This window comes from Epinephelus moara, chromosome 18 (genome assembly GCF_006386435.1).
Source record: "Epinephelus moara isolate mb chromosome 18, YSFRI_EMoa_1.0, whole genome shotgun sequence".
Lineage (NCBI taxonomy): Eukaryota > Metazoa > Chordata > Actinopteri > Perciformes > Serranidae > Epinephelus > Epinephelus moara.
In genome coordinates, this window is record NC_065523.1 from 22757617 (window position 1) to 22771865 (window position 14249).

The 14249-nt window shown below is 42.3% G+C and overlaps 2 protein-coding genes across 2 annotated transcripts; both read left to right on the plus strand.

Moving 5' to 3' along the window:
* Positions 1-1024: 1024 nt before the first annotated feature.
* LOC126405517 (uncharacterized) lies at positions 1025-2432 on the plus strand. Its single transcript, XM_050069280.1, has 5 exons — positions 1025-1158; positions 1254-1348; positions 1439-1534; positions 1635-1778; positions 1895-2432. Exons 1-5 carry the CDS (start codon positions 1035-1037, stop codon positions 1943-1945), a joined length of 510 nt encoding a protein of 169 aa, XP_049925237.1. The 5' UTR covers positions 1025-1034; the 3' UTR covers positions 1946-2432.
* Positions 2433-2751: 319 nt separating this feature from the next.
* Positions 2752-7062, plus strand: cenpx (centromere protein X). The gene is made up of 5 exons (XM_050069861.1): positions 2752-2846; positions 3483-3534; positions 4878-4931; positions 5013-5101; positions 5474-7062. Exons 1-5 carry the CDS (start codon positions 2811-2813, stop codon positions 5486-5488), a joined length of 246 nt encoding a protein of 81 aa, XP_049925818.1. The 5' UTR covers positions 2752-2810; the 3' UTR covers positions 5489-7062.
* The last annotated feature ends 7187 nt before the right edge of the window (positions 7063-14249 follow it).

Below are 14249 nucleotides of genomic sequence, written 5' to 3' on the forward strand. Positions count from 1 at the left end.
AATGGCGTCATACATTAAATATATCAGTCCAAAGACATGCAGGTTAGGTTCATTGGTGACTCTAAATTGGCCCTGTGATAGTCCGGTGATCTGTCCAGGGTGTACCCCACCTCTCGCCCAGTGTCAGCTGGGATAGGCTCCAGCGCCCCCACGACCCCTAACAGGTTAAGAAGTTACAGAAAATGAATGAATGCTGCATCCTGTCCATAGCAAGTGAAGACCATCTGACGAAACTGTACAATATGTAGTGATGAGTCATGTACAGTAGCCTGAATTTGAAATATCTCAAATGTCTTAAAGCAGTTTCACATCTCAACTTTGGCCAAAGTAGTGGGACTAGCACACCTGTAAATAACACCATAGTATTACGTGCGAATGAAGCGAAACATGACTTTAATCTATCTTATATTATATAGCTATTCTTGATTGGCCCAAAGACTGTTTTCTTCAGATTTTGCACTTTTTTTGTGATGATTCCTGTCAACAATGGGCTGCAAAAACATGTTAATGCATAGTACGTATGTTACACATAGTTAAGCTTAGCAGAATGGGAGCACACACCCACATACTACACCTGCCTATCAACTTGACCTAAATCCAACTTGCTTCAGGTCAGATCAGATGTCCTAAAAACACGTTCAGCATGACATTATGTAAGGCCGTGGGATCCTGTTGTATATCATGTCAATGTCTGGTAAATTGCTTTGTGCACATTTGATTTATAAAAATCCTAAAAAGTCCATGTAACATCTTAATAAAAGGGGGAAATGAAAGGATTAAAGCTGTTTACTATTCATAACAGTTGCCTGTAGCTACAACATTTTACTCATTTGAACCCCATCCCTAAAATGTGTTAAACTTGACCTGAAGACCTGACTGACTTGTTGCTGCATGAAACAAGCAGATCCATTACCAAGTGCTCAATCATCACAAACATTCCCTATTAACACATTTTAGCATTCACCTTTTTTTTCAGCTGGCTGCTGGACAAGTTTGGTAACTCTTTAACTGACCACTCAGTCTTGTCAAAGTATATGTCACAAGAAAAATGGTACTTACATGTACACTATAAGAACACACTCCACAGCAGGTTACTCTGCACTTTGAGTTGGTCCACCTGGAGGAGCGAGCTGCTAAACTTCTCATCGATGGACTCTGGTAAGTCGGAGCTTTCTTTATTTCATTTGCAAAGAAAAACAGATTTGTCCCTACTGCACAGCGTTAATAACTATATCAACTCATCTTCCCTACAGACTCAGATAACATGGAAGTGATGACATCTAAACGAAGGGCGTACATCAGTCTCCCACAGAAATATTTAGCTGATTTTGCTGAAAACTATGACCTGGTAAACATTTAAAGGAACATCATTTAATTGTATCTTTTTGATCAAAGCTACAAAATACCATGAAGCTCATGATTTTCTATCATGCAACAGGACCATGGGTTGGTTGTAAGAGATCTGAACCCCTATGTGAATGAAAGTTATGTGCGAGCTTACTTTAGAAAATGGGGCACCGTCACATCGTGTAAGGTAAATACTGAATGCTTTATTTTTTTAATAAGTTATGAAGATCTAGGATATTTTGTCACTTATTTTTACAAATTAATTTATCTGTTGCACTGGATGCCAGGTTAAGAGGAGCCCCATCTCGGGGGAAGATAAGGCAGTGGCCTATGTGAGGTTTGCTACTAAAGATGAAGTAGACAGGGCAGAATGGGCTGGTCCTCACTACATTGGAGGCATTGTGGAAGTGACACAAGTTGTGAGTCCAAAGGTGAGTTGTTTCTCTCCCTCTGTTGGAGCAGAGCTGGTTTAGAGCTGTTCTCATGTTGGATGTAAAACGTTGAAATGTTGATTAGCAGTACCTGATTTTAAAATTCTGTCTTTCAGATAGAGGAAGATTCAGATGAGGAGGTCGCTGCAGCCGCTAGTTGGCCTTGAACTCGGCGTTCACTCGGGTTGGGCTACATACTGGAGGATGCTCAGTGATTAGATAAAGTAAAGTATTAAAAAATACTGTCTAACTTTTTCTCTACGTCTAAAATCATAAATGTAAGCTATATGTAAATCAATCTGGGGATTGTGAACTTAAACTAATGTGGAGTAGTTATAATATTCTGTAACCTCAAAGACTAAAAACATAAGGATGTCAATAATGCTCTCAAATGCTTGTTGTGTCTTGTGACTATTGTCGACTTTGGGTGGATAATGAAGTTTTATTCTATGTTATGGTTTATTCAAAGACTGTCAGAGACATGGGGATGTTAGTATATAGATGAGATGTTCACTTTCTTACTGCAGCCAGTGTTAGTGAATGAAATATGATCTGTAGTTTATAAAAGTATGTAACACTTTGCAAAACACTTAACTCATACTTGCCACATTATTGCTCTTAAGTGTAAATAAATAAATGGTTTTGGCAGCTTCAGTTTTGTCTTGTCTTTGTCTTGTGTCCTATTTTTTTTAAAGATGGGGAAATAACATTTAACAAACCTTAAAAATGTAGGCCAAGGCTTATGAAAAATATTAAAATATGGTGTGTATGTCAACTACAAAATGAGGTATTCACGTATTACAAATGTGATGTTTTAAAAAACTAAAAATAAATAGGAAAACGTTTATAATTGCTTAAAATGATGTAACTATCACACAACCTATATTTCGATTATAAATAAATAAATAAAATAAAAAAAATAAATAAATGAAAAAATAAAGACGGAAGGCGGAAGGCGGTGCGAATGACGTAAGAGGTCAGCGACCAATCGCTACGCAGAGCGCGCCAAGTTTCTCTCACAGCGTCACAAACATGGCGGAGAAGGAGACAGAAATTGGATTCAAAAAGGTAGAAGAATATCGCTACTTTGTTTATGTCTTTTATACTTAGTCGGTTTTCCTTGTGGATAAATAACAAACGGGAATTATTGCTTCGTCTTTGTCGCTGAATTTCATTTATTTTCTTCCATTAAACATTAACGCCGACCCTGTTTACAGAGCGCATCAATTGATCCTTGTTAGTCTGTCAGACGATTAAACTTTATACATCGCTGAGATATAATGCGGTGAATGAACAATATATGTATGCCAAATGGAAGAGCGGTTTGTATTGTTTTAGAAAAAGTGCTCTGCAGTTACTATTTCGCGATAAAACCAGAGTTCGACACTTTCGCCCGTTAAGTTGCCGTTTTCCCAAAAGCACTTTGGTATGAGGAAGCAGCGTAACATTAGCAAGCTACAAGACAAAAGCAGTGATATTTGAAGTGGAAAAAAGGTGACATTTTATTTGGAAAACCACATGTGGGCCTAGATTAGTATTTTTACATCTGTGTTGTGTTCATATCTACACAAAAAAACTGTGCACCATTCACTAAATGTATAACATTAAGTGTGTTTAGTTTGTGTCATTGGTAAACATAGATCATCTACTCTACTACTGTCACATACACTGTGTTACAAGGGTCTCTGTTCTTCTCATTTACAGGAAACAGTGAGCAAACTCTTGTCAAGTTTCTTCAAGGAGGACAAAACCAGACGTGAGTTGGATAAACATATTCAAAAAGATATGCCAGGGTTTCATTTGTGGAATTTTGGGGGGCCAATTGGTCTGAACTTTAATGCAGTGTTCTCTCAGTCAGAGACACAGAGAGTCTGTGTCAGGGGGAGCATGTCAGATGTGCTCACTGTGAGCACAGGCTGCGCACAAGGATGAGGTCTTTCTCCTGTGCTATTCTCTCAGTTTTCTAATGAATTTATGATCAATGAGAAATATGTTAGATTGTTTAAATATGTTGACGACATGGCTTTAGTTGGTCTTTTATAGAGAGCAGACACAGGCCCACACTAAAGCCCTTTAAACATGGTGTTGCATCAGCGAGTTAGAATGTAATATGGCCAAGACTAAAGCATTGATTATTTGCACAAAACAAGATCTGAAGACAGAGCCAGTTTCACTGGATGGACAACGTGTTGAAGTTGTGGAAATAAATACCTTGGTATGGTTTTGGACTCCCATGTGAGCTTCTCTGGAAATACTGAGTATATTTTTAAGAGATGCTCACAGCAACCTTATCGTCTTAGGAAACGCAGTGGCCTCAGTGTTAGTCAGCTGATTATAGAATTAGTGTACAAAATTATGGTTGAGAGTGTTTTAACTTTTCACCTTCCTGCCTGGTACGGTCATCTTAATTGTAACAGTGTCTTTTGTGTTTGTTGCGCTGAAGACAAATCTCCATCCATGGTAGACAATAAAGATATATTCTATTCCCTGGGTCTTCAACAGGGGGTCCGTGACCCCTAGAGGGTCCTCAGAGTTACTATAGGGGGGCCACCAAATGACCTCTAAATAATCTAATTAACTAATGAAAGTTTTAGTAAGTAAAATGTGTCTGAAAATCCACATTAACGTGAATCTAACAAATTATTAGCCAAGATAATTAGTCTATTCATAAAACCTATTAGTTAACAGTACACAACATTTTTGATAGGCTGACTGTTACCCAGGAATCATTATGCGATCATGTGAGCTAGCTAACGCTACATCGCTGTGCGGCACCTGTAATTATTTTTGCATCTTAGCCAGTTAGCTGTATTACTATGTCAAGTGTACAGGCATTCTTGTGTGGCACAATGGATTGTTTCATAACTTTTTAACAGACTCTGACACCGTCCACTTGAAAGTGCAGAGGGTGAGGCTAACGCACCTAGCAATGCTACAGCTGCTGCTTAGTTAGCAACTAGGCAAACAAGAGAAGACCCGAAAAATATTCAGAACTATCTCAAGTGCAACTCTTTGGGGTCCCTTCTGTCTATCTTTGACAACTCCAAAACTGTTTTATATGTGATTCCACAGCTCACTAAATCCCGCTCTCTGTTACAGTAAGTGGCGATGCTGTGCTACTCATGGCAGAGATGCTTAAAGTATTTGTCCAAGGTAAGGAGTTCTGCTGGGAACACTTGTATACAGATTGCCTAATGATAAAACGGTTAATATAATGTGTTATCTTGTTCCCAGAGGCGGCTGTGAGATCACAGAAACAAGCTGAGGCTGAAGATTGCGATCAAGTAGACATAGAGCACTTTGAAAAGATCCTCCCTCAGCTGGTGTGTATCTTAAAAAACTGTAGATTTATAAGTTATTTAAAAGCCAGAGATTTTAATAATGCAATGCAAAGGCTGCTCCAGTGTCCCGTGTAATATGTATTTGTTGTTTAGACCAGCAGGGCATGTTATTTTTCTTGTTTGGCTCCTGAATTCTGAATCATTTCTGTGATGCATACTCAGCCTAGATGCCTCAGATTGTGCTGTTTGATTGAAATAAATTCCCGAAATCCCACAGACCTGCTCAAGCTGCTCGTAGTTTGTTATAGAAAATGATGGTCGGACATAAAAGCAAATTCGACATAGGATAAGTCTGTTTCAAAAGATTTATTTCCAATAATAATCTCACAGTTTTTCATCTCTTTTCCAATGCAGCTGCTGGACTTCTAGCATGGCAAAGCCACAAGATGGAGCCAGAGTGTTGCCTGTGTGTTCCTGCTTGAATCCTCCAACTTCAATTCTGCTTATTTTTTCTGTATATCTGTAATTTCACAACCACTCAAATAGAGAGATTACATTAAGAGCGTCTTTCTGTATGTGTTTGAGTGTGATTTTCAGTAGAAAGCGGCGGCGCTGTCCGCACGCCTCCATGCCACCACCAATAAGGCCCACCTGTGCTCCTCTGCAACAACAGGTGCTTCCAGCATGCTCCATAGTGCCCTTCATCAAAGCCTCCTGGAGCAGTTGGAAGCAATTAGAGTAATAAGGGGAGCAGCCAGTCCCTTAGATGATGACAAGTGCCAGGAAAAAAGGAGTACCCCCTCCGGCCACTTTGAAGTTCCCTTTTGCTGTCCTGCGATGTTTAGTTAGAGGTGGGGGGAAGGGCAAAGGGGACCTCTGGCACAGGGGGAAAGTTGAATGGGAGTGTGCGTGCACGAATGCGTGCATGTGTTAGCCAAACATGGCCAGAGACCACACGCATAGATATTCTGTTTGAAAGGAAACATAACAAAACACATTGGAACATGGTCCAAGAAGAGCAGGGTGCAATTCTGAAGGTAAATAAACAAAAGAGGCGAGTAGTAGAGGTGCTTTCTCTCCTTTCACCACAGCAGAGGGGGAAGCTGGGCCTACAAGGGAGAGCGTAATGTGGGGTTTTCTAACCCAAAGTGCCTCTGATGGTTTTCCACCAGTGGTGTATTTGACCAACATGTCTTTACTATGAGTCAGCATAGCTGTACAACACCTCACACTATTTATTTGTGTGGCTCTCCCGTGACTCACTACGCTTACAAACGCCGCTCACATGCAGCTGGAAGCAACTTAGGCTGAAGTCCGGGCTCAGATAGGTGCTCAAGGACGCAGCACCTGGAGTTTGACCCAGCACCTTTTTTAGTAGGGCCCAGACTGGATTTGTGTTTCCCAGGAGAAACATCCACAGCAGGCCTTCAGTGGAAGGTGTGTGCGGTTCAGTGAAATTTAGCATGCAGAAAGAAAGGAGGTTAAATAATTTGTTGGGTTAATAAAGACAGAAAGAGGACATCCACCAGAAAATTTTGAGCATCAAACACTTAATTTCTTACATTCTGGTGAATTGTTATGCTCTAATTCGTGCATTTTCTGCATCAATATATGGTGTAATTGTCTTTAATTTTATCAAGATAAAAGCCCTCTGCTACTTTCATGTGTTTATAGGGGGAGACAAATGAACATTTTCAAAAAATATATATCCACACCTATGAATTAGAGTCATTCACAGCAGCAAGTCCTGCCCTCTAGTTTTTAGGAGCACAGAAAAATGCAGCTCCACCGCTTTGACAACCTGCTCACTCATTTAAAATGAATTTAAATACCAGATATGGTGCCAAATAATCTTTATGAAAAAGTGGAATACATCCGCACTAATTTCAACAGTAAGATAAAAAGGTGTTTTTTGGTATGTAGCATTTCTGGTCGTTTGTAAAAGATGAAATGAATCCCCAGCTGTCAATCATCTCAAATGAAATAAAAATAATTGTCTTGGATCTCTCATCTCTTCTTTTTTCCACCATATGAGTTGCTGAAAAGTCTCTGTCCTGCTGAAGTGGTGCACTACTGTACAACGTTTCTCCTTATGCATCTTAGTGGAACAAATTACATCTGAAGGCAGTATTATTAAACATACGAAAGCAGTTAGGACAAGAATGGGGAGGGGCGTTGAAGAGAGTAATGAGTTAAAGCTTTTCTTGATCATACATTAAAGGCAGGGAGTGTCGACAGCCAGTCCAGACACTTTGGAGAAGCTCTGGAGTGAGAAGCTGTTCCCAGGAGAAACAGACTGATCTGTCTCCAGCCTTCTGGCTGCTCTTTGGACAGCGCAGCACATGGGACAAGGGCCTCATCACTCGAAGATATCTGCCTGATTGTAGCCATCAATATCAATACAGATATTAAAGCAGCACCAGTAACTGCCAGGATTTTTTTTTTTTTTAATAATAAAACTAAAGGCTGTCCACTTCGGTTTACTATTTTTTATACAAATACAGATTGCAGGTCTGTGTCCGAGCCTGATAAGGCTGTGTCGTAACAGTAATTGTGGTTTACGGTGATGCTTGTCTGGGGTGGAGTCGTCTGCATCAGGCTTGAGAGACCCTGTGAGGGTCTGTTAGGATTATGTCAGATTTCCTTAATTCCCGACTCACTAGTCTGTGGTTGATTTTTTTCTGTTAGAGTGACACAGTTTCTTCCATCTCTCCAACTTTCTGTCATCTTGCTCCTTTCTTCTTGGGGCCCAAACTAGGGTCCCGTCTATGACAAGTGATCATAATACACCCATTTCCCTGACTGTTGGATTTTCTTAGATGGCTGTAACGACATGCAAGCATGCAAAATGTGAAGTGTATGAGCTACGTCAAAGTTTATTGGCTTATAAGGCACATGAAACATTCACCATGAATGTAAACAAAAAACATTTACTGTGCCATATACATCATTCTCATTAGTAATTCTGCAAGTCTTTTTATCTGACAGACCTTGTACTTTTTCTTGAATGTGGTTGAAACATTTGACTGAAGTCTGGAAAAGACGAATAAGATCTTCTGGCATGCAAGTTAATTTATAATTCTTGCAAAGACAGGTCGACGACAGGAAATGTTAATCCACAAAGAAGCCACAGGTGTCATCTGCCATTGGTGCCATTTTCACCCCCAACATTTCAATTACACATTGTTTGTGAGCAGTCATTTTATAAATATGTGATGGCATGCATCTGCTCTCGGATGTTTGTGTGCACGTATGTGCTTGCATGCATGTTGTGCTTGATCTGGGGCTGTGATGCATTAGTACCGAGGAGACAAGAGGCCCTTTTGGCCCCCTCATGGGCATGGAGCTGTCTAACCATGGAGGAATGCTGCAGGGGACACAGAGCGAGTGCATTCCTCTTAGATGCTCCACACGCAACTCACGCACACATGAAAAGTTACAAACATTTACAGCCCTGTTAAAAAAAACCCAAAAAAACAACACAAACAAAACGTGGTCACGGTGTTTGGTGCGCATGCATTTTACAAAAAGCTTGCGTGTGTGGAGAGAATGCAAATACAGACACAGCATCTCTGTTGACTGTATATACTGCTGTGACATGCGGGTTTCCTGGAGGCCCCGGGCCTCTCTGAGGTGCCTGGGGTCCTAAGGCTAAGCTTTGTTAAGGAGCCACGGGGCCCACGCCGGGGATGATTAGAACATACCTGGCAGTTTGAGCCACTTGGGCGCTCTGCTGGGATCACTCCTAACTGGTTGTGGCGCTTGGCTGTTAGTCTGAGGCTGGAGATGGTCTGCTGCTGTGCTCTGTGTATCGGCTGGGGCTTTGGTAGCCACGGGGGGCGGAAAGGATTCTTCCGGAACCAGTGAGGTGGATGATAAGGTCAAAGACCTTGGCATGCAGCTGAAGAGGGAAAAGGGAGCAAGAGAGATGTACAATTAGGCCCGCAGCTGGGTTATTTCTGGAGCCCTGTACTACTACCTTAACTACATTACCCTCCTCTTCCACCCCGAGTCCCCTCTACTCTCTGTCTCCACCCCCCTCCTCTGCATGGTGGCCTACATGGTCAGGGCATAGGCAATAACAACAGAGTAATCCCCTTACATAACACCGCACAAACTCGACGAAACAAGACCATTCAATTAATTTTGGAAGCGTCTAAAAATAAAGAAGCAGTTCGGTCGAGGTGACGTCAAAAGGGGTGTGTGTATGTGTGTGTGTGTTTGTGGGGGGGAACCTCAAACGAGCCGCCGAGACCCGACTGGACTGGAGGTCAGCGAAGCTCTCTATTTTTAGGTCTTGTCAAAAGCAGAGGTATAAAATTAGTCCAGCTTTGACCCACACAGGTTCCGTCAGTCACGCTTAGAGGAGCTGTGAACTTGAAGGTCACGCACTCGGAATGATGAAAGGGCCGATGTTTGATGATATTTAAAAAGGAGCAAGTAATGACCGAAATCTCTTTAGCTGGTGGCAGGTGGCACAGTGTGAGGTTGGCCTTTGTTAGACTTGTTAAAGGACTTCATCAGCAGACATGCGAAGCCCTCGGCGACGGGCTGCAACAACACTGTAAATGCTGTTTGGACAAAAGCGGTAAATGGGGCAAACTGCTGCCTGACTTTGATGTCATATTTGAGCAATGTTGGAGAACACACCATCAGGCTTATGTTAGAGTTTTAGCATCAGTCTCTCTGTACATAGATTAAAAAAAAAAATCTAAGGCCTGAAGGAGGCCAGTGTAAACAAGAGTTAAGGGTACTGGGTCAAAACAAGTCTTCCAAGTTTCCTCCGCAGGTCCAGAGGCCAGCATGCTGACTGTCTGTCCTCACAGTGGTCAGGGGCGCCGGAACTCTAAATTAGCCCCGGTGAGTCAACAGGACAGCTTTCATGTAGACAAGGGCTCATGTCAGATTGCAGGAGAGGTCAGGATGTAAGGGTCAGGGGTCAGGATGCAGTGTTGGTCCTCATCTTTAACAGCTTCCTGTCTGCTGTGTTGTGCAAACCTGAACGGTAATCCCTTGTGATACAGGTTCAAAGCAAAGGGATTGCCTCTCTCTCTGGTGCAGGTATGGGACTCATCACTCTTCTTGTACTTGGTGGGTTCACCACTTGACTGAAGCATCTCACCAGCTAAGGACTGGACTGGCTTCTCACAGGCATTTATGGTCCCCTGAGGATGCACACTGCCAATTCCTCGTCTTAAACCACTATGAGGTTGACATTTTGGGATTTTAATGACACGTCTTGACAACTATCAGATAGATTATGACCATGACATGTGGTGCAAATATTCATTTTGCATAAAAGATGAAACCTATCAACACTGGTGATCCTCTTGGTTTCACTTTCGCACCACCATGAGGTTGACATCTGTGGTATAAGTGAGATGTCTCGAAATAACAATTGGATGGATCGCTAAGACATTTGGTACAAGCTTTCATGTTGGAATTAATTATAAAACTTTAAATGATCCCTTAACTTTCCATCTTGCAGGTCAAAGGTTTTGTTTGTCCAGTACTTCTGATTATGACTAAATACCTACAAAAGTAATTATATTCCCATCAGTCTCAGCTATAGTTTGTATTTTTTGCTAAGTAGCTAACGTTAGCATGCTAACATACTAGACCTAGAGTTCACTTGCTTTGGTCAGAATCAGGGATTTATTTAGGTACAAACTTGTAAAATTGCCTAGAGATGGTTCATGTTCTCACAGCAGCATTTACAAGCGGACCAGACCAAATGCCTGACCAATCAAGACAGCTGCTCTTGATTGGTCAGAGCTTCCATATGGGAAAAATCCAGGAAGTAAACAAAACGTTGAAGAAGAGTACACTTGCAAGATAAATGCGACACTTTCTAATGTCACAATGGAGGGACAACTACGCAGGTTGATTTTAGCGCTGGTCATCGTGGACATTGTTCATTTTAGTCAAACCATACAGTTTGAAAACGAGGCGCAGCTCCAACTGGGAAACAATGTTACGGTGCATTGGATGTGCTGAATGTGCATATTAAGGCAGTACAGGAGGAGGTGCACATTAATAATCCTCCAGGACTGTAACATGCTCATGTTTAACCCAAACAATGTGTCATGTGACTGCAGTTGGTTCAGATCCAGGTCGGAACACGTTCTCACCACAAACGAACCGCACCAGAGTTAGTTTGTAACCGGGCCAAGACCACCTCTTCAAGAAGGTCTTGGTCCGGTTGTTTTGGTGCACACCTGAGTGTGATTGCTGTGTTCACACCAGCCCAAACGAACCGCACAAACAAACTTGAGTTGTTGAAAGCACCCTAAGGGGGCTTTCCCATCAGGGACTCAGGTCTGGATCCGAGTACACTTGACCCCCAAGTCCAGTTTGTTTAACTAGTGTGAATACTGTTTACTGTACCGAGGAAGAGTGCACTGATTCGGGTCCACTTGAAAAAAGTGAATTCTCGAGTACAGTTCACGTGTACTCTGGTCTGGTACACATCAGGTGTAAACACCAACTGTACCCAAACAAGGAAGTGGAGTGCTATTTTTATGCAACTACAAGGAGATTTTAATTGTTTATGAAACAGCGTCAATGTAATGCTGGTGCCTCTATATCAGACGGCAGCACAATCTATCATGGACAGACCCAAATTCGCCTTCCCTGCCGCCTTTGACCTGCTGTCAGAGCTCTGACGGGAGGCGCAGAGCTCTACGTCACAGTAGTGGCTCCTTCTCCAACAAGGAGCAGAACTTCGCCTAGCTGTTTTGTCCATCCCCACTGATGATGGTCCCAGAGGCAGCCGTCTGCGGCACCCTCTTCTATTCTGTAGCACAACAAAAATGTCACAGACATGGTACAAATTAATTGTACCTAGTATGAAAACCTCCTAAGATTATGAACATGTTAACATTATCCCTGCTAAACATCAGCATGTTAACAACTGCCATGCTACCATTAGTATTCAGCTCAAAGCACTGCTACGTTAATGAACAACTTTTTGCTACCATCGCTGTGGACTATTATGCCAAACCTGTTCAGTGGCTTTATTAACGCAATACAGGAGGATAGTAAAACATGATTGATCGGATCAGGTGGTCTTTCTGGCCCTCTAATCCAAAAAAAGTCAGCTTGAATTATGCAGAATCTGTAGCAGCAAAGTTTACTATCACAATTTATTTGACAGCAATTTACATCAAACAAATCCTGAACCACAACCTTTAAGATTTCGAGGTCTGCCCTTCATAATTTATTTGATTTTTGACACAAATGTTTCATTTTAAAATATATAACAAGTTGCTCCGATGCTCCTGCTCACCCTCAGACTTTGAAGGTGCACCTGTTTCTGCACAGATGTCATTCTGTAGTTATGGAGGGAAGGTGAAACTTCAGGGTCAACAGGAGACACAGCAGGGTTCTCCGCTGCAAGGTGTCTCTTTTTCTGGAAGAGCCAATTCAGGCTCTTTTTTGTTTCTCCAGCATGAAAACAGGGAGAACAGGAGAGGTGATTTACCAGCCTGTCTTGACATCAAACTGGAAATAAACCAGAGCTGCTGGAAACACGCTGGCCCTGGAGGAGCAAAAAGGGGGACGGAGTTAATGCACATTTCACATCACACAAGTGGAGCTTGGATGATGTATGGTTACTGCTGCAGGGGACAGTTGGCTCTGAAAGACGTCTGCAAATCACATGGTTTGATTCTTGCTCTTTGTCAGAATTTCTAACAATCACATACAGTAAAAGAGGGTGCTGACACGAGATGATCTCCGACCTCTGAAGACCCGTAAATTGCACAAACTCTCCCCCTCTTAAATGTTCTATCTTCATCAGACAGAGAGGAGAGGGTGAAACTTGTTTCCAGACATAAAATGTAAACCTCTCTCCAAAAACAGCAAAGGAGCAGATCCACTCACAATGAGCTGTAATTTAAAAAAACGCCTCTCCTGGAAAAACAACAATAAATTTGAGGGGGCTTCAAAGGGGCCGCCGGTGCTCTTACTTTTCTGTACATAAAACAAAGCACCGGTATGTTCTTAAACCACTTAATCGCTCACCCTGCGATGAAACACACTGAGACAGAGACTGAGAGAGAGATGTAGCAGGCAAAGAAAAGGAGGAGACTCCTTTGACTTAATGTGTGGAGGCTTTTATGGTGTCTGACTAAAGGACTGTTGGTTAATCTCCTTTCGCTTTCTGCTTTTATCTTTTTTTCCTATAACTCTCACTCTATCTAAAAGTCTTCAGTCTTAATATGGTAATATTATCCAACAAAAGAGTAAAGTTTTCAACAGAGCTCCATGTTTCCCAGCATGGTACTAGGGTGCAAAATAACCCCGGGGAGTAGGGGCCTAATTTGGGCTGAAAGCCAGTCTATCATATAAGAGCATCAGAATGATTCCCACAGCGGGAGCAAGACCGTCTTCTGTGACCAGATATCCCAGTGGTGCTGCTGGATGTTGCATTGATACACCACACTGGCTAAGGAGCTTCATCAGTGGGAGGGCAACGTCCTGCATCCTGATTCTGTTAAGAGGCAAAGCCATGACATGTCTGAGCGCCCAAAGAGAAAAGGCCAGGTGTCCCCCAGTTCCTCTTCCATTTCCCTCCTGATCCTGCTAACTAACAGCACCAGGGAGCTACCACCCCTGGCACTGACACCAGGATCACTGAGCTGCGGAGCTGCGTGGGAGTGAAGATTTAAGCCCCTTTCACACATGCAGTCTATCACTGAAATGTTCATGAGCATTTCCTGCATGGGGTAATGTGTGAATGGAAGCAGCGATTGATATTCAGGTTAATCTGTACTGCCAATTTCCCACCTCGAGACCAAAGCTGCTTTTTCATAAGAAATCCAGATGATGTCACAGGAATCAGGTCTGGACATTGTCAGGAGTTTCTCTTTCAGACATTTAGCACATAACAGGAGATCGTCTGTGTCAGAAGCGTTCTCACCTACTGGAAATGCACCAAAATGGTTAGATTTAGGCGAGGAGTGGAGGCTGAGAAGAGCATGTAGGGGGCAGGACATGACACAGATTATACCCTGGTCACGTGGCTGGTTCGTAATTTGGTCCTAAACAACAAAGTCTTTTGCTGTTCCTTGAATTTGTCTGAAGATTTAGGCTTACTGGCAAAAAGTCCCGAATCTCGTCATCTCTCCAGTGAGACATTTTCATTGCCGTCTTTGTGTTAATGACCCTTCTTCTTCACCCTTGGATG

Excerpts from the sequence above, each read along its gene's own strand:
- cenpx (XM_050069861.1), top strand. The coding sequence starts at position 2,811 with ATGGCGGAGAAGGAGACAGAAATTGGATTCAAAAAG. Across the intron at positions 2,847-3,482 it reads CAGAAATTGGATTCAAAAAG|GAAACAGTGAGCAAACTCTT; the intron begins GTAGAAGAATAT and ends TCTCATTTACAG. Across the intron at positions 3,535-4,877 it reads CAAGGAGGACAAAACCAGAC|TAAGTGGCGATGCTGTGCTA; the intron begins GTGAGTTGGATA and ends TCTCTGTTACAG.
- LOC126405517 (XM_050069280.1), top strand. The coding sequence starts at position 1,035 with ATGTCACAAGAAAAATGGTACTTACATGTACACTATAAGAACACACTC. Across the intron at positions 1,159-1,253 it reads CTTCTCATCGATGGACTCTG|ACTCAGATAACATGGAAGTG; the intron begins GTAAGTCGGAGC and ends TCTTCCCTACAG. Across the intron at positions 1,349-1,438 it reads TTGCTGAAAACTATGACCTG|GACCATGGGTTGGTTGTAAG; the intron begins GTAAACATTTAA and ends ATCATGCAACAG.